At 31.6% G+C, this 21207-nt stretch overlaps 1 protein-coding gene across 1 annotated transcript; it reads right to left on the minus strand.

Moving 5' to 3' along the window:
* Positions 1–2495: 2495 nt before the first annotated feature.
* On the minus strand, positions 2496–21159 carry LOC126882560 (uncharacterized). The gene is made up of 3 exons (XM_050647529.1): positions 21142–21159; positions 4374–4820; positions 2496–2534 (listed from the first exon to the last, which is right to left on the minus strand). Exons 1-3 carry the CDS (start codon positions 21157–21159, stop codon positions 2496–2498), a joined length of 504 nt encoding a protein of 167 aa, XP_050503486.1.
* Between the last annotated feature and the right edge of the window lie 48 nt (positions 21160–21207).

The raw sequence follows: 21207 nt of genomic DNA on the forward strand, positions 1-21207 counted from the left end.
TTAGTCTTAGTGACTGCCTAAATGTTCAAATTGTTGCCCATCATTTTCGATGTAAGCATTTACTATTTCAAGAGTAGATTGAATAGCAACAGATTTAACTGTTTAAGACTTTTATTTATTAAAGACCTTGTTTTTGCCGCTAGGCCCACTATTCAAGAAAACATTATCTAGAATCTAGAGAATACGAAACGCCATTCAAAGCATTGCGAAAGCAGAAATTGAGACTGCTGTTCAATCTACTCTTGAAAGAGTAAATGCTTGCATCGAAAATGATGGGCAACAATTTGAACATTTAGGTCGGCACTAAGTAAGTAGTTGCTTTAATTTCTTTGTTATATTTTATAGTGTTGTTTGTATTATTGTTTTAATTGGAAAATATTTCTTTGTTTTTTCCATAGCACACTACTTTTCCTTAAATTGGTTTACCGGTGACATTAACAGTTGTTTAAAATTTACACGTTTCTTAAGATATCTCGAGATAGAAAAAAGGTATCGACATGCGGTTTTCGGTATTATGTTGTTAATTGCGTCTAATTTTGTAATTAAGGATTAAAAATGCATACTTGTATTTAATATTCTCCAAAGAAAACTAGATTTCCGAAAATAATTAAATAACGCCTCCTAGCTTGCATATTACTTATTAGGCTATTTCGAAAATAAGACACTTCATTGACGAAAAAGAGCTGTTTTCAACAAGACCAAGTATGCAAAATTCGATGTAACAGAACCGGACTTATAGCCATTTTTTCATAAGAAGGTTCACACTCACCCCCACCTCTTATTTGCAAAGGTAGACTTAAACTTGTGAAATCAAATATGCGCAGAATTTTATGAAGAATACAATGATTGGATTTCCAGTGCCCTTTTATTAGGTAAATTTTGCAAAATTTTAATTTTTTATTTTTTGATATTCAATTATGCCCTCTAGCGTTGGACCCACAATTATGAAAATAATTTCCAGGCTTTTCCCGAGGCAACTTTTGTTATAAATATTTTTATCTCAAAGCTGTACTATAAACGTTTCCTGAGATATGGCCGAGAGCCATTCTTATTGGGACACCCGGTACATAAGGGTGTTTCAAAAAAAAATAACCCCGTCTCTAGGGTAGGTACAAAACTGAAAAATAATTGGGGTTTGCTTAGTAAAAAATTTTTGTAACGCCATCCGTTTTCATGATACAGGGCGTTGAAGAAAAAAAAATTTTACGCATTTTTTACGATTTTGCCGAAACTACTGGCAACATTGGAATGAAATTTTATACGAATATGTTTTGGAAGCTGATACATCCCATGAATTTGTTTTTATATCTGATTCTCATAGAGGGCGCTAGTTACACGGATCGTACTAAGTATCAGTCAATATAACTTTTTTAAGAGTATAATTATTAATCAAAATTTCAAGTAAACTTAAACATCATTCAATTTTACACGAAAAAGATACTCTTGGTAAAACTCGATACTGTGTACCGTTTTCGGAATATTTTGATTTGAAAATGATGAAGTAATCATTGATGCTGGTAGTAATGATAAAGTTCTAATAGGTATACCTCTATTTTCTCCAAGTGTGCCATGGAAATCTGACATTTATTGATTGTTATGACGATAAATCAACAATAACTAGAGTTTTCAAACCTTGTTTCAATTTTTCAATTTTCAAAAATGCGTAAATTTTTTTTTCTTCAACGCCCTGTATCTTGAAAATGGATGGGGTTACAAAAATTTTTTACTTAGCAAACCCCAATTATTTTTCAGTTTTTTACCTACCCTAGAGACGGGGTTACCTTTTTTTGAAACACCCTGTATACATAATAGTAGAGTCAGTGAGAGTATTTGGCTCCGAATTCCATCCTGCTGCATGGATTTTAATGAAATTTTGGGAATAGCCTCTACTTATCTCCTAATTCAAAGTCTACCCTATGTTGATGTGCGCTTTTATCTTGGGGGTGGTTCCCACTCCTCCTCGGGGATGGAAAATTTTTTGGTCAAAATAACCACGGAATTCGCAGGAGAATCTAATTCTAAGCAAAAACTGTTCTATATTTTTTTAAACTCAATACTTTTTGCGTTATTCGTGGTTGAAAATTTGCCATTTTCATTGAAAAATGTCACCTTTTCGGACGGTTTTTTGCTAATACCATTGTTTAGCTAATACCTTAAAAATTATGCATCGAACGAAAAAACTGTATAAAATATTTTTGAAGCTTATAAAAAATTAAAGAAATTCGTTTCTCATAAATCTTCTAAGTACTTATAATACAAAAAGAAATATGGTAGGCAGGTAAAAAGAAATTTGTTTTGTACTCAAATCGGTGCGTTCAACTTAAAATAACAGAGAAATGGTCGATTTTAGGGGTATAATGCTACCAATACCTTTTGTAGTGCTTGAAAAGACCTATAAAACGAGCACTGTTAAATGTCGATTACATTCAAACTAAGCGAGATATGGTGCAAAAAATTGATGATTAATGTATTTTAAGGAAAAATAAGAAGTATATTTAACCCCTCATCCACCAAAATATAAATGCATCGTTGTTCTTTAATTATAAAGTTATATATAAAATTTAATAAATTAAGTAAAAATGAAAAATGACTTGTTATTAACCCATTAACCGCCAAGCAAAGAAATACTGCAATAATATGTAATATATTTGATTAACTAGAGTAAAATAAACTTAAACATTCGTAAAAAAAATATTTTACACTTTGATAATGGCAGGTGTCACAACAACAAAATGGTTCGTTTTCGAACCTTTGGCGGAAATGAGATATAAAAATTGAAATACACAATTTTATATTTTTGTGAAAAGTCTCAAAACATTTAGAGTGTAAATGGACCTGAAAGTTTTGATAAACAAAAATAGTAATGTTAGAACATTGCCTACACCTTCTTCAGCTTCTTTATCAAAAACGAAGTCGAACGGCCCTCTATCTTTTTTAGAAATTATTTTAGATATTTCCAGCTTACACTTTCCATTCCTGTATATTGCACTGTGCCAGTTGCATAAATTTGACAAATTGATATATTGTCTACAACACTACGCAACCTCCCTTATGTAGCCCCCTCCCCCACCCTAGATTTTAAAAAAACTGAATACCAGAATACGCGTCTTTTTAAAGGTACATATCCACTACGTTCGTAATATTGGACCACCGAGGCACTGCCGCACGGTCGTTGGCGCACTGGTGCACGGTCCGGGAGCGCCAACCATCCAATATGTTCACAAACCTCTTGCACTCCGCGCTCCCTGCAACTGCTCCAATCGACACTGTATGCGCTCCTCTACATATAAACCGACACCAATTGGAACGCCGAGGCGGAGCGCGCACTGTTGCACGGTCTGGGAGCGCCAACCATCCACTATATTCACAAACTTCTTGCGCTCCGCGCTCCCTGCAACTGCTCCCATCTACATGCATGCGCTCCTCTACATATAAACCGCCATGTATTGGACCGTTGAGGCGGAGCGCCCACTGTTGCATGGTCCGAGAGCGCCAACCATCCACTATGTTCACGAACTTCTTGCGCTCCGCGCTCCATGCAACTGCTCCAATCGATACGGTATGCGCTCCCTTACATATAAACTGCCACAGATTGGAGCGCCGAGGCAGAGTGCGCACAATTGCACAGTCCGGGAGCGCCAAACGTGTCCACTATGTGGAGCAGTTGCAGGAGCTCGGAGCGCAAGCATAGTGGATACGTGTTTTTACACATAACAAAGAAATATCCCAACAAATTACTGCCTGTGCATCACCTTGAACTTATTCCTGATCAGACAGGATTATATGTCGACTTCCGCCAATGGTTCGTTATCGAACCATTATTTTCAAACACTAGATTTGATGACTCAGAAATTATTTTTTTTGTATTTTTATAACAATTGGTGTACAAATAGGTTAAAAAAATAATGTTTTAATTTATTTGACCACAAAAGTGTTATGCCAATAAAATTACTACAGTAAAAATAAAGTTGTGTCGAAGGATTGAAAATGTCGGACATTTAGAAAATATTTTTGTGATGAAAGCACGAGTTTAGAAATTAAACAAAATTAAATTTAGTTACACTTATATCTTGTGGTTGCTTAAAAAATACAAAGATTTAAAAAAAATTAACGAATTGTCAAAAAAAAATTCTACAAAAAAATGGTGCGTTTTCGCACCTTTGGCGCTAAATGGGTTAATTTGAGGAAGATGGAAAAACCATATGTATAACATGGGAGTAAAGTACCTTTTCCTCCCTTGAATGATTACTGCCCTCCGCTACGCGTCGGGCAGTAAACTTCATTCTCGGGAGGAAAAGTAGCACTTTCCTCCCTTGTTATACAAATAGCTATTTCCTTTCTAAAATTTTTAAATGAACCCAACCGTATTTTACTGTGGGACAAGCAGCTACGAATTTACATATTAGTTGAGCTAGGATGAGAGTTGAGCATCTATCTTTTGATAATATTTTTTCAATTTTGGCCAGAATAAGAGTTATAAGAGCTTTCGAAGTAAGGTACTGTGGAGTCTTATCCTTCTTCTTAATGGTGGACCCCAAACGTTGTGCTTCATTCGAGCTTTTTAGCTGGTCCGGAAAAGACCTTCCAAACAAAAAGTCGTCTATTGGACAAGCATCTAAAATTTTCTTTACCCCGCTGTCTAAAAAAGGAAGAATGCTGTGACGCCGATGTAAGGATAAGGCGTGGAAGACATCTGAAAATATTTTTGCAGGATCACACTTCTTTTCCAATTCCTTTCTTGTTTCTTCAGTCAATGATTCTTTGGTTATTTTATACTGTTCATTGAGCGGAATCGCTATCGCACTTATACCAGCCGCTAACTGGGATTGTAATTTCTTTAGAAAAGTACGACACCTTTTTGAAACGACACCTTTTTTGAAACTTTTTCCATTTTCACAAAGTCACACTGTCGAATATCACAACACAATAAAAAAATATGTCTTACTCCAGCGCACGAAAAAATTGTAGTAAAGAGAATCGGATTCTGGACCACGACAGCAGTGGATGGGAGAGTAGGAGCCGTACTCAGGGAATTTGCTTTAAAATCGTGATAACCCAGCTATGAAAAAATTGTGACTACAAGTAGTTATTGTAATTCGAGAACGGCAATACGAGATATAATGTACAATATCTTTACCTGGAGAAGTATTTTTCTTATTCTTAAGGCTTATTTCTAATTCACAGAAACTAAATGGAACTGAAAGTGGATGGTTAGAATTTTTCCTTTCCATTACATTAATTTTTGAAAATATATTATCTGGACATAATTTTCTTAAAAACTCCTCAACCCATTCTCCTTCCTTCACTGGATTTACTTGTGGTTTAAAAATGTTTTGTAATCGTTTGGCTTGATTCCACATATCTTTAATTGGTGTATTTTTGTTTAAAGTTTTACAAAAATTTCTCCATGCATTACGCTTACTTTATAATACAACTTTTTTGGTTTTTGCTACACATTTATTATAATTTATATAATTTTGTATATTAGACTGTAGTTTAAACTTGCGTAAAGCTAGTTTTTGTTCTTGTATTACCTTTTTACAATTGTCATTCCACCAAGTTTTTCTAAATCGTGGATTAGTTCCTGTTCTCTTCTCCGGTATACGTATCTTACAATATTCGTTTAATGTATTTAAAAATTGTTGGTAACTTAAATTATTATCAATTTCCATGAAATTATCAGTCATAAAAGAGAAAAGAGACCAATCCGCTTTATTTATGTTCCATTGAAATTTTGTATTTACACATTCCGCTTTATTAACATTAATATTTGACTTAATAACAATAGCAAAATGGTTTGATCCTAATGTCTCGTCCACAACATCTCAATCGAAAAAATGACTAATATTTGCTGAGCATATTGTAAGATCTATTGCAGATTTATTATTGCTATTCGGTCTACGCATCAAAGTTTCTTTACCATTATTTAAAATTACAAGATTACAGTCCTCAATAGCTTCTAACAGATTTTTTCCTATAGTGTCTACAGTACTACAACCCCAAACATAATTATGGCTATTAAAATCACCACCAATGATAAAAGGCTTCTCTAGACTATTAAAAAACTTTTTCCATTCATTTACTGTGATTTTAAGATTTGGTTTTACGTATATTGAATAAATGTTTATCTTTTTGCCGGATTGAATTTTAATTGATAGATATGCTATTGCACATTATGTCATTGATTTGGTGAAAAGTAAAATTGGTGTAAAATTTAATTAATTTTTCAAAATGATGGCTACTCCACCATATCCATCATCTCTATCACTCCTAAAGACATTATAACCAGTAAATTTAATAAAATTACTTTTTTTAACCAAGTTTCTGATATTAATCCTATATCTATTTTATTGTCATACAAGAATTTTTCTAAATAACCCTTATTTGTTTTAATTGATCTGGCATTCCATTGAAGCCATGTTAGTCATCACGAGGTAATAGTAATTGTGAAATATTGTTCTTTAATAATTCCAACGTTTTTTTGATCTAAATTGTGATTAATTTGATTTAATGTTGCTGAAATAAAGTTTACTATTATTTCTCCTATATTATTTTGATTATCGTTTTGTGTTTTGTTAGAATAAATGGGATTATTAAAATTATAACAAGGCTGACTTTGTACTTTTGGTGTTTGCAAAATGTTTCTGCGTGCTTCCATTGTTTCTTTATTTACACTACTAGAATACATACTACTTGGTCGTTTTCGTTTATATATTGTATATTTATTTGAAGTATTTTCTTGTTCTTTACTTACTGTTGAATAATATTTTTTATATTCATTATTAGCTTCACAATATGTTATATTTTCATTATTCATAACTTTTTTAATATACTCCTGTTTTTGTCTTTCTGTACAATCTGATTCCTTGTCAGTAGCGCTGTGGTTTCCTTTGCACAATACACAAAGTCAATTATTCGGATTGGAACAATTAGATTTGTTGTGATCTTCGCCACATCTTTCACACCTATCTTTTCCTCTACATTGAGCACTTATATGCCCAAATCTCAAACACTTTAAACATTGGATTATTCTGGGTGTATAATTTTCCACCTCGTATATCATTTTTTCTATTATTACTTTTTTGGTATAGACTGACCTTTAAAAGTGACAATTACGGTTCCTGTTTTTACATAAATAGTATTACCATTATCTTGAATCACTTTCCGCATAATTCTTTTTACATGTAATACTTCAAACTTAATTCCAAATCTAGGTTTAATTAATGATAATAAATCATTAACTTCTATCTCTATATCTACCAATTTTATAACACCTTTCTTTTGAGTAAAAAACGTTGGAATATATGCCTCGTACTGTTTGCTTTTTAGAATTTCAGAATCAATTAATTTATTAGCACTAGCAAAATTATTTAGTTCTACCTTGATTTTATTTCTACCAACTACTGTAATTTGTGTGATATTATTTTCAATTTCAGATACTGAACTTAAAATCAATCGTGTTGTGCCGATCATGTGTAATCGATCGATGTTACCGCTTTTATTTTCTACATGTACTATATAAGGTGCATTATCTCCAAATTGATATCTATGTTTTAATCTCAACGGCTATAGCGGGATAAGATGGTCAAAAATGTCCCCGCACAGATCAGTCCCGCTACTTATTTTTTCGATAAAGGATATAAAATTATGCCCTCTTGCAAATTTTCAGTTTCCCAAAGGTCCTAGAACGACTTAAATCGAAAAAAGAAGAATTTTTAGGTTTTATTTTTTTGTGAGCGTAATTTTAACTTAAAAAATCTGAAAAAATTCGAGATGATGTATATTTTGAATACAAAACAGCCTGATTTTTTCAGATTTTTGTAATAAAAAATGAGCTCAGGAAAATTTTTGAAATTTTCAAAAAAATTTTAGGTTATGTAAATATCATTTGGCCAACTTTTAAATAGTATTTTTTGTGTGTTTTTTGCCGTTATTTTGAATGGCAGATGCAGAATTTTTAATATCTGAGCGAAAAGGACGAAAAAATCGAAAAAACCGTTTTTTGCTGTCTTGAGATGCATCTCGGGACAGCCAATTTTAGGATTTAGGATCCTGACTACAACAACTTGAAAAACACTAAAAGTGTGAATTTTGTCATAAAATTTGGTATGTGGGCTTATAATAATATTTAGAACAGCTTTTCCAAATAATTTTTTCGAATCGCATATCGAAAATTCACTCTGTTTGTGGATTCGCAGTAGACCGCGTTTAAAATTTAAACTTCAGTTGACTATTTTAAAAATTGTGAACCATCAACCTGTATGACTGTGTCAAATTTCAAATCTGAATATATTTTGATAGCCGAAATATTAGGGGTGTCTTTATTTTAAATGCGACACACTGTATATTATCAATTTGATAATTTATTGCAACTGATATAGTCGTATTTCTTATACCTAGATTCAAAATATACATTCAAAATATTGACTAATTCACGAATTTTATCATAAAAAGTTCATATTGATTGCATTGAAGCATTGAACCAATTAATGTGTAATAAATAGTATAATATTATACAGAGTGAGGTTTATGTACGGAAACCTTCAATTATCTCGGAAACGGTTAGCACATTTTTTATAAATTTTGGTGGGTAGGGGTTTTCTAATGCGGCCGATATTATAGTGATAATTACATTGTTGTCAGATCTTCCGTTTTTCTAAAAATCTAATTTTTTTACTTCAATTGGAGTACCCTGTCCATTTTTTGCTTTTTTAAGTCCTTAAGAAATACTAATTATTTTTCATGTTATATTCCCTATACCTAAAGATAATAATTTCGGAGTTATTGCTACATTTATTAAAAAAAAAATTAAACAAATTATAAAAATCAATTTTTTCGGCCCGGGTAGACATTATTTTACGTTCTTTGGACTATTGGGAACAAAAAAAGTTCTTTTGTAACTTTTCTCTAAAGTTAAACGAGTTCAAGTTATAAACAATTATTTAAAACTGGAAAAAATCGAATAATGACGATTTTTATGGTTCAAAAACACAAATCAAAAATATTATTTTTGAAACTGTCCAGTACACAAATTCAAGTTCAAGCCTTATTTGATCAGTTACCAATAAGTAATTTAAGCTTGTTTCATTCTAAAATATTGTTTTTTAGTTGTTAATGCAGCCCGATCGCCCATCCTCTCATATACGCTTCACTAACAATTATTAAAAAGCAATGTTTTAGAATAAAACGGACCAAAAATTTTTATAGCGAGGCCCTAGAAGAAGGGCTTAGCTAGAATTTGGCTACTCAGCAGTTTCAAAAAAATTTTTTACTTGTGTTTTTGAACCTTGAAAGTCGTCATTATTCGATTTTTTTCAGTTTTAAATTGTTTAGAGCTCGAAAACCATTAACTTTAGAGAAAAATTACAAAAGACCTTTTTTCTTCCCAATGATCCAAAGAATGTAACTACACAAGCCGAAAAAATTGATTTTTATAATTTGTTTAGGTATAGAGAATATAACATGAAAAATAATAAATATTTCTTAAGGACTTCTAAACGCAAAAAAAAGAAAGTTCATTAGATTTCCAGAAAAACGAAAGATCTGACAAAAATGTACGAATGTAATTATCACTATAACATCGGCTGCATTAGAAAACCCCTACCCACCAAAACCTATAAAAATTATGCAAGATGTTTCCGAGATAATTCAGGGTTTCTATACATAAAACTCACTCTGTATATTATAATTATTATAATAATATTATATTAATACGCAATAATTGGTTCAATACTTCAATGCAATCAATTTGACTTTTTATGATAAAATTAGTGAATTAGTCAGTATTTTGAATTTATATTTTGAATCTAGGTATAAAAAATACGACTATATTAGTTGCAATAAATTATCAAATTGATAATATACAGTGTGTCGCATTTAAGATGAAGACACCCCTATATTTCGGCAATCAAAATATATACAGATTTGAAATTTGGCACAGTCATACAGGTTAACGGTTCACTAAAATGGTCAACTCAAATTTAAATTTTAAACACGGTCTACTGCGAATCCTTGAACAGGGTGAATTTTCGATATGCGATTTGATTTGCTTCGCGTTAGAGATATCGAAAAAAGTTATTTGGAAAAGCTGTTCCAAATATTATTATAAGCCCACATACCTACCAAATTGTATGACAAAATTCACACTTTTAGTGCTTTTTTTAATTGTTGTAGTCAGGATCCTAAATCCTAAAATTGGTTGTCCCGAGATGCATCTCGAGACAGCCAAAAACGGTTTTTTCAATTTTTTCGTTCTTTCCGCTCAGATATTAAAAATTCTGCCTCTGTCATTCAAAAGAACGACAAAAGATACACAAAAAAATATTATTTAAAAGTTGACCAAATCATATTTACATAACCTAAAAATTTTTTGAAAATTTCAAAAATTTTTCCTGGGCTTATTTTTTATTACAAAAACCTGAAAAAAATCAGGCTGTTTCGTATTCAAAATTATACATCCTCTCGAATTTTTTCAGATTTTTTAAGTTAAAATTGCGCTCACAAAAAAAATAAAACCTAAAAATTCTTCTTTTCTCGATTTAAGAGGTCCTAGGACATTTGGGAAGCTAAAAATTTGCATGAGGGCATAATTTTATATCCTTTATCGAAAACAGAAGTAGCGGGGTTGATCGGTGCGGGGGCATTTTTGACCATCTTATCCCGCTATAGCCTTTATTACTTTGTTAAAATTTTGCTTAGGTACCTGACTTATCTGTTTGATTTAAATTTGTCAAAGTTTCATCGTCATTGGAACCAAATTTGTTACTTACCTCAATAGTGCTACTTGTTTGGTTTTGTTTGTTTGTTACCTTATTATTTAGCCTATTTTTATTTAATTCCTCATATTCCATCATCCCATCTCCTTCCATTTCTACATAAAATTTCCCTCTATCTGGAGGTTCGGGTGGTATACCTTCCATATTATTTGATTTCTGAAATTTAACTTCTAGTCGCGATATTTCACACTTTCTTACAGAGCACTAGTTTAGTACTTCTTTATAGAACTAGTAATACTCAAAAAGTTAAGAAAAAACCTTAAAAATTAATAATTTTTAGGAGAACTTCTAAATAAACTGCCTTTCAATTTGACGTTTATTTGACAATCGATTAATAAGTTAAATCTAAATTTATCCTGAACACCATTGTATTTTCCACTCATAACTGAGGCGTTGTCGTAGGACTGTCCCCTGCAGTTTTTTTTTTAATCGATATCATGTTCTTGCAAGAATGTCATTAGAGAATTTAATATATATTCTGCTTTATGACCGTGATTTAGAAAAACATGAGAAACCAGAGACCAGGGCTCCCGGGCCCCGGAATGTGAGAGCCCTGAGCAGCTGCCCAGCCTGCCCAGCCGGCCCTGCGCTGTACGAGAAGCGGCTGGAGGTGAGACCATGCGATGAATAGAGATGGGCGAATATGCTAGAAATTACCTTTTTGTATTAATTATTGTATTATATATTATGTACTTATTTGTATTTTTTGTAAACGCACTGCTATTAGCTTAGTTTAGTTAATAGGATAGTTTCTAATTGTAAACTTGTAAATAAATAGTCGTATATATGTAAATTCGAACCCATAGTTTTATTTATAAAACTTATTACATTATGTTTATTTAATCTGTTTAATTCTTTCGTTCTGCTAAATTGTATCTTCCCCCGGTCCTGTCTTCTGTTTATATTTTTGCTGTCTATATTTTTAACTACATAGAAGATACGCTTATCGCTTATAATAGCTGTTAAGTGCTTTTATCTTTAAAATGAAAAACTAAGTCGTTTAATAGATCGAGGGCTGAGAACAATAAGGTTCCAAGCGCCATTTCACAAATTTTTCAGGAAACAAATTCCTAATTTTAAAATGTCATAACTTCGTTATTCGAATGACCGTAAATGTCAGAAGTATTTTATACTACAGTGTGGTAAATTGTGACAACGCATCAAATTAGTAGATAATGTTATAAGTAAGATTCTAATGTGTGATTATGTAACGTTTTTACGACGTCTGCAGTGTACTTGGAACCTTAATGCACTATAAGCCTGGTACTTGGAACCTTATGGAATTATAAGATAAACAGTTCACAGAAAATTTTAAATTTTTCAAAATATTTTTAGCGCAATTGGTGAAATTAAGCGATAAATTTCAAAATAAAGCGAATATGTATAATGTAGAAACTCTGGAAACTCGGGACATAGACTAAACACCGTTTTTTCTCCTTAAAGAACAAAATTTATTAGTTTTGTATACAATTATAAAAAAATATTTACATACCTTAAAGAAAATCGGTTTTATAAGTCTTTAACATTCTCATCTTTAAATTAATAATAACCAATAATACATTAATAGACCAGGGCGCATCTGTAAAAATATTAGTACATTTGGACGTTGAGAGGTGACTCAAATTTTTTTGCAGAAATTGCTTGAAAATAATTCAAATAATAATATGTGAGTTATCCTCCCTCTCAAAAAGGTCGGGAACATTGTTTAAATAATCAGAATGTCAAAAAATGAAGGAAAAATTCGATTTTTTTCTTGGTTTTTTTTATTATAACTTTAAAAGTATTCATTTCCAAGAAAAGTTGTATTTACATAAAAGTTGCATAATTAAATTTTCTACAATATAGAATTGGTGAAATATTTAAAAAATAGTCACGCTTGTTGCAAAATAGCAATAATTGCCAAAAAACCATACAAAAACAAGTATTAGCATTTTACGTTTTTCAACCATTTATTCTACACTTAGGACCGTCATATTTCACCCAGAAAAACTATATAATACAGTAAAACAATACTGTAAATTTTATTAAGATCGGTGCAATATATTTTGCAAAATAAATTTTGCAATCCAGCTTTCGCAAAAAAGATTCATTTTTTCAAAATGTTACAGGACTGAAAATAAAGCAGATAGCAAGTTGAAATTTTTTTTACGTATAGAACTGTACTGTACCTTTCATATGCAATTAAAATCAATTAACTACCAAACATTAATTATTGGTGCTGTGCGCAGGACAGCGGATAGTTTGCTCTGATTGGGCATTCCAATGACCTTTGATAATGATTGATACATTTTAATTTTTATTACATTTCGATATAAATAAATAAATTTGTTTATTGCAAAATAAAAACACATACTCTATCCTTTGAAATAACACTTTTTTTAGCAAAAACTTTCTTTGTTCATATATTTTAAATTTTAACAACAACATATAGAGTAAGAAAATAATATATTAGATAAAGATTGAAAGAAATTTTGGTGGAAATCAACTTGTGTGAATCCAACACCGCTGTCCTGCGCGTAGCACCAATAATTATTGTTTATTTAAAAAAATTCCTGACGCTGTGGTAGTTAATCAATTTTAATTTTACAAATTGCAAATGAAAGGTACAGTACACTTCTATACGCAAAAATATTTCAACTTGCTATCTACTTTATTTTCAGTCCTGTAACATTTTGAAAAATTGAATTTTTTTTGCGAAAGCTGGATTTCAAAATTTATTTTGCAAAATTTATTGAACCGATCTTAATGAAATTTACAGTACTATTTTACTGTATCATAAAGTTTTTTTGGGTGAAATATGAATTTCCTAAGTGTAGCATAAATGGTTGAAAAACGTAAAATGCGAATACTTGTTTTTGTATGGTTTTTTCGCAATTATTGCTATTTTGCAACAAGGGTGACTCTTTTTTAAATTTTTAACTAATTCTATAATATAGCAAATTTAGTTACGCAACTTTTATGTTGGTACATCTTTTCTCGGAAATGAATACTTTTAAAGTTATAATCAAAAAACGAAGAAAAAAATCAAATTTTTCCTTCATTTTTTGACATTTTAATTATTTAAACAATGTTCCGGACCTTTCTGAGATAGAGGATAACTCAAATATTATTATTTGAGTTATTTTTAAGCAATTTCTGCAAAAAAATTTGAGTCACCTCTCAACGTTCATCTCAAAACAGATGGGCCCTGGACTATAACAAGTTTAAACGATAAAAATTAACAGATATGTAACAAAATATTAAATTAGATTTTAAAATTGACAGAAAAAGATTTATGTCAATTTAGTGTCAGAATATTTATTATTCTTCTATTTCGTTATAAATATCGTTTAGCCTTTTACATACCAGGTTTTCATGATTACATCTCCTTCCCTTGAAAAGGCAAGAGCTTACTGCTATGGACAAAATTTTTCTGATTCCGACGATAGCCTCCATTTATTTCATAAATTGATAACGAAAACCTGTTTAAAATTTTGAATGGCCCCTTTCTTATCGGATCAAGTTTGTTTCTGTTAAGACGGTTACCCATTTCGACATAGACTTGTCTCCGTCTTTAAACCGACATAAAGTCTCCGACTTTAAATATTCATAGTCTTGCTTCTTCCGGTCAACTCTAGTTTTATTGTTATTGTGAGCTCTTTGTGAATTTTGGAATGCCAGAGTTCTGTTCTGAGCTAAATCTTGGGGTTGATTAAGATCTGAGGGCAAAATTGAAGATTGTTCTCCCGTGAGTAAATAAAGTGGAGAGAATTTTGTTACACTGTGTCATTGATTAATAACTACATGTGGGTGTTTTATAATCAATGACTGTGTGTTGTGGGGTTGTATTCTTCTGTACATTCAATTGCGATGTTGGACCATGGATGTCGTGGTTTCTCGCTAACCTTGCAGCGGATACGATTTACCAGTGTTTGGTTGAGACGCTCATTTAATTCGTTTGAAAAAGGACAGGCAACAGCCGTAAAAATTAAAGTTATGCCACAGTTTCGTATGAAGGATTTGAACTCATTTGAATTAATCGCTGCATAACAATCAGCCAGGAGAACTTTCACCTTATTCTTCTCAAAAATAGGACGTAAGAACCTGATTAGATCTTTAGCTTGTTGGCCTTTAGAAGGGCATGTATAAGCAAACCTACTAAAATGATCTACCAAAAGATGAAGATAACGTTTAGGTGAATGGTTACCTGCAAACCCACCAATAGTGTCAAGTGACATGATTTCATATGGTTCCTTGGCTGGCCCTAACTGTGATAAACGACCAATATCTCGGCTTCTTCTTGACTTGTTTTTCTTGCAAATGTCACATTGGTTACAAAATTCTGCTATAACTGCATCCATACGTTTAAAATAATAAAAAGGTCGTATCTTTGCTATCATATGACCAGTTCCAATGTGGCCATAGTGAGAATGAATTTTTTTTACCAACTGTAAACCAAAGTTCTTAGATATAAAGATGCGTTCTTTTTTTCTTAGTTTTTTATAAAGAAGTTTGCTTTTTTAACTGTACCTTTGTCTAAAGATAGCTCAGTGCTATTATTTTGTTGATCTTCTTTTAGGTCTTCGATGGTTATCAAATTAACCACTTGTAGTATATCATCAGTATTCTCAAAAGATTCCAAAACAGGGTTCCTCGAAAGGGCATCAGCTTCTTGGTTCGTTTTGCCTGAAGGTTGGAGGTTTAACAAAATAGGAGGTGAAAACCTTTAATGACTGCACTCTCTTTCCCCTTTCATCCCTTATTGCTACTTCCTCTATCCACTGAGGTGTCAGCCTGAAAGGGGTCATAATTGTCAATATACAATGGACACATTTCACAGGAAAACTCCATATTACTTATGACGATGATTTTTCGGCTCTAGCTCTCCGTCTATTATTAATATCCATTCAAAAGAAAATATTTCTCTAATGACTAATGGTAGGGGAGCCCAAGCGGGAATTTTTGCAGTTACTCGAGCGCGTCAGATTATCATATTGGAAGAAACTTGGTGCCCTGCAGATGTACCTCTACCATATATTAGCTCTTAACACAGGGGAGTTCGTTAAGGGGGGTCCGAAAAAAAAATCTATCCTTAAAAATACTCGAAATTGTCAGATTAAAATAAGGTAAGTTAAGGACATGCAAAACAGTGTATATTTCAAAAATCTGACGTTAGATCGAAAAACTAAAAAATACGTGTTCAATATTTTTCAAAAATCTATCGAATGATACCAAACATGACCCCCACGGAGAGGGGTGGGGAGTAAATTTAAAAATCTAAATAAAAATCCCGCGATATTTCGCGAAATAAACATTAGATCGAAAAACTGCAAAATACACTTAATCAATATTTTTGAAAAATCTATCGAATGGTACCAAACACGACCCCCCACGGAGGTGGGGTGGGGGGTTACTTTAAAATCTTTAAAAGGGGCCCCAAATTTTTATTCCAGATTTGGATTCGTTACGTAAAAATAAGCTTCTTTCATTCGAAACATTTTTTCAAATTATGGATAGATGGCGCTATAATCTAAAAAAACGATTATTGGAAATGGAAAATTAAATTAAAAAATGGCAAGCGCCCACTAAAATGGAAAACTTTACTTAAAACTTTTTTTGGTTTTAGGACCTACCTACTCTTCACAACCCAATAGATCCCCAAAGCGCTCGAGTGACTGCACATTTAGCATACTTCGCTCCCCTACTATAATATTTTCATGTCAAAATTTTAATTCAAAAGGTACAAAATCCAAAAGTCTTCTGCCAGAATGTTTAAAAAAATCAATAAAGGACAAAAATCTGTTGTAGATGAGCTCATTACATCATATAGATTAAAATAAAATTTCGATCATTTTAAAACAAAGAAATTGGCATGTGTTAAAGAAATTTAAAAAAAAATATCCATTTATCATAAAATTTTATTTCCAGGATTTGGTATGTTTTATATGCCAGGTAAAGGCAAAGATAAATATAAAACTAAAATATTAAAAAGCAAACAAATGGATTAGAGATAAAATAATACATGTCGGAAAAAGAATAACAACTCTAAAATGGTAATTTGCAGGACACATCAGATGGGTAGATTGGGTAGAATCTAACAGAAGGTTGTAAGGAAGACAATAAACTAAACGCGATGTACAAACGAATTCAAAGAATGAATGAGATGAATGAATATAGCAAAGAAACAGAGAAGAATGGAAGAAATTAAGAGACTTGTGTCAAATATTTGTCCAATGAAGGTGCTTAGATAAATAGAATAGATCTATCCAAAATATAGAGCGCCAGTACATTCAGAAAAGGGAGAAATGAAAAATATGCCCAGCCCAAGCTTGTATGTCCCAGAGAAGAAAGTTTGGCGGTGATGGTGTCATGGTGTGGGCTAGAATCTCATTTGAAGCTCGAACTGAACTTATTTTCATCAATGGCTCCCTGAATGCTCACCGGTATATAGAGAATGTTTTGACAGAAGCAGTAGTTCCATTTGGTCTATTTATTGGGGACAATTTGGTCTTTATGCATGATAAAGCAAGGCTGCATATTACAAAATAGCGACAAATTACTTGGGGGAAGTAGGAATTAATACTCTAGAATGGCCCGCCTGCAGCCCTGATCTGAGTATTATCGAACATCTTTGGGATGAACTTCATCGTAGGGTTAGAAGTCAACCAGGCCAGCCGGAAAGTCTTCCAGAACTTCAAAACATGCTTCGTGAAAAATATGAACGTATTCGTTAAGTTTTTATTCAAAATGTGTTTCTTCCAAATCGTATGCAAACGGTTATTGATGTTTTAGGCCATAATACCTGATATTATATAGACAATTTTGTTCAAGTTCTTCTTCTTCTTCTCTTGTGCCACTCCTATCGGAGATTGGAAATCATCAAGGCTACCCTGACTTTGTTTACAGCTGACCTAAAAAGTTCATTAGTGGTGCAGCCAAACCACTCTCTCAAATTCCGCATCCACGACATTCTTCTACGGCCTGGATTCCGTTTTCCTTCTATTTTTCCTTGCATTATATTTTGAAGTAATGCGTATTCAAGTTCACTCGTAATTATAATTGTTTGTAATCCATTTCGATAGTAAACTATTTTCTTTGTAGCCTTTTAATTAAATAAATTATGCTAAGGAATCAAGCAGTAATGGCCATTTTTTGTTTTAAAAATGAAAGATGTTGACTATACAATATGAAACAGTGCATAAAACTTCCAATGAATTTTTATTTTCGACAATTTATAGGGTGGCCACTTTTTTGCCGGTCAGTTTATATTTAAAATTATAATTTTAGTGGAGTCACTAAAGGTTTTCAGGTGAGTAGTTAGAGGATACCTCAAGCAAGAAAGGTGACATGATGCAAACTTGCGCTTTTACCTTGGGGGTGGATGCCACCCCTTCTCGGGTGTGAAAATTATTTTATCAAAAATAATACCATAAATCGATATAAGGACAGATTCTAAGCAAAATTTGTTATATAAAGTTATTAACATCAATCAATGCTTTTTGAGTTATTGAGGATCAAAGATTTTATTTTTTCGTAAAAAAATGCATGCTTTAAAGCTGTTTTTCACGTATAACTCAAAAACTGTAAGCTTCTACAAAAAAGTTATAATTACGAAAATTGAAGATAATAAAAAATTGAATACACTTCTCACTTAAATAACTAAACTAATGGTAAGTCAAAGTGAGTTATGGGTAATTGAATGTAAATTTTTTTCGACTAGTACCCAAATCTAAGTATTCAAGCTTAAATAACGAAGCACTTCGGATTACCTATCAAATGAGTTTCAGAAGAAGTCAATAGAATTAAAATTAAGCAAGTTATGATGAAAATAAGAGAAACCTTTCGAATTTTTTAGGAAAAAGTGAAAAATAAAACATGCGCCATTTCCACAAAAATTAAAATTCATAGCAATCCTTACAACAATTTCTTTATATTAACATAAGTAATGATTTCAACAATTTTGACCGGTTTAGAATGAAAATTTTTGAAAAAAAGGTATAATTTAAAAAAATCAGAATTTTTAAAATGATCGTAATTTTCATTTTCTTTTGATAATAACTCCAAAAATACTTAATATACGTAAAAAATGATATATAACCAAATTTTAGTTTTTTCTGTGTCAAATATTTTACCTTTTTTTATTATTTCTGTAGGGTAAAAAAAACGAGTTAGAATCGTTTAAAGCTTAAATTTTGCTGCGAGAACCATGTAACCGGGGCCATTTAACCTTTTATTTTTAAAAAAGTAACGGGTTTAAAAGATTAAATTCAACGTCGTTTAATTACCCTTGGAGTTAAATTTCAAATGGTTTTTAGGTGAATCTGATATCCTAAAAATTAACGGAGTTATTTAAAAAAGAACAATAACATTTTTTGGAAAAAATTTTTAAAGATAAATTTTGAAACATTTATGGAGCATAAATTTTAATGCTATCAACTTGTTTCATGACTCATTTGATATACACGGCGAGCAAAAAATTTAGGTCACTAGATGAATTATTTGATGCCTCGGATTTCCTAAACCTGTTGTCCGATTTGAATGATTTTTTTAGTATGTTATAGCTTTATTATTTAAGAATCTTATTGTGTTAATATTGTTGCTAGACAGGTAAATGTCATTTTATACCGGGTGTAACAATCATACTGTGTTTTTCCTTAAAGTTCGGAACACTCTGTGGAATATTATAGCATAGATAAAATATTGAAATTAGAACTCAATTGTAGCCTTAGGCTTTCTTAACATTTTCTTTTTTGATTCATTTGCTTATGTTGGATAATAAAAAAGTTAGGTACTTTAACAACTAGCCATGTTCTTCATCAATACAGGGTGTTTCTAAATAAGGGCGACAAACTTTAAGGGGTAATTCTACATGAAAAAATAATGACCGTTTGTTTTATAAACATATGTCCACAAATGCTTAATTTCCGTGATACGGAATGTCGAAGTTTTTCTTAAAAACTGACGGTTTATTCGTTGCTCTAAAACCGATTGAGATATGCAACTGAAATTTGGTAGGTTTTAAGAGGTAGTTATTGCGCATTGTTTGACATACAATTAAGAATTTTATATTCACCATTGGCGTGCATACGGGATGTATCTAAAATATTTATACTTGTATGCACGCCAATGGTGAATATAAAATTCTTAATTGTATGTCAAACAATGCGCAATATCCACCTTTTAAAACCTACCAAATTTCAGTTGCATATCTCAATCGGTTTTAGAGCAACAAATAAACCGTCAGTTGGTAAGAAAAAACTCACGGAAATTAGGCATTTGTGGACATATGTTTATAAAGCAAACGGTCATTATTTTTTCATGTAGAATTACCCCTTAAAGTTTGTCGCCTTTTAGAATAGAAACCTTTACCCTTTAATTTTAAACCTTTATTTAGAAACACCCTGTATTGACGAAGAACATGACTAGTTGTTAAAGTACCTAACTTTTTTATTATCCAACATAAGCAAATGAATCAAAAAAGAAAATGTTAAGAAAGCCTAAGGCTACAATTGAGTTCTAATTTCAATATTTTATCTATGCTATAATATTCCACACAGTGTTCCGAACTTTAAGAAAAACACAGTATGATTGTTACACCCGGTATAAAATGACATTTACCTGTCTAATATTAACACATTAAGATTCTTAAATAATAAAGCTATAACATACTAAAAAAATCATTCAAATCGGACAACAGGTTTAGGAAATCCGAGGCATCAAATAATTCATCTAGTGACCTAAATTTTTTGCTCGCCAGTGTATATTTCTAAGTACTTTGTCAAACGTTTAATAAGTTTATGTTATAAAATGCATCATTTTCCGTTATCTAAGCTTGAATACTTAGACTTGGGTACTCGCCGAAAAAAATATACACTCAATTACCTATAACTCACTTACAGTTAACATTAAAAGGTTTTTTTAGTAAGAGGTTTATTTCATTTTTTATTAGCTTCAATTTTGGTAATAATAAATTTTTTATAAAAACTTATAGTTTTTGAGTTATTTATGAAAAATCGGTTAAAAACATGCATTTTTCTCACGAAAAATTAAAATTTTTGATATTTAATAACTCAAAAAGTTTTGATTTATTTTAATAACTTTATATAACAAATTTTGCTTAGAATTTTTCCCTCTATCGAATTATGGGATTATTTTTAATAAAATAATTTTCACCCTCGAGAAGGGGTGGCACCCACCCCCAGGGTAAAAGCGCAAGTTGGCATCATGTCACCTTTGTTTCTTGAGATATCTTCTAACCACTCACCAATTTTCCAGCAAATCGATGGAGGTTCAACGAAATCGGAGGTAATAGCTCATATCCACCTTCAGTGACTGCTTGTATATCAGCTATCAGATTATTTCAGAGAAATATTTAATAAATGCATACCTCTATAATAACAGGCATTTATTATAATTTACACACAGTAAGATGCCTACAATAATTTACTTGTTT

The sequence above is a fragment of the Diabrotica virgifera genome, chromosome 3 (assembly GCF_917563875.1).
Source record: "Diabrotica virgifera virgifera chromosome 3, PGI_DIABVI_V3a".
NCBI classification, from domain to species: domain Eukaryota; kingdom Metazoa; phylum Arthropoda; class Insecta; order Coleoptera; family Chrysomelidae; genus Diabrotica; species Diabrotica virgifera.

Excerpts from the sequence above, each read along its gene's own strand:
- LOC126882560 (XM_050647529.1), bottom strand. Across the intron at positions 2,535-4,373 it reads TCGTAGCTGCTTGTCCCACA|AACAACGATGCATTTATATT; the intron begins GTAAAATACGGT and ends TTATAATTAAAG.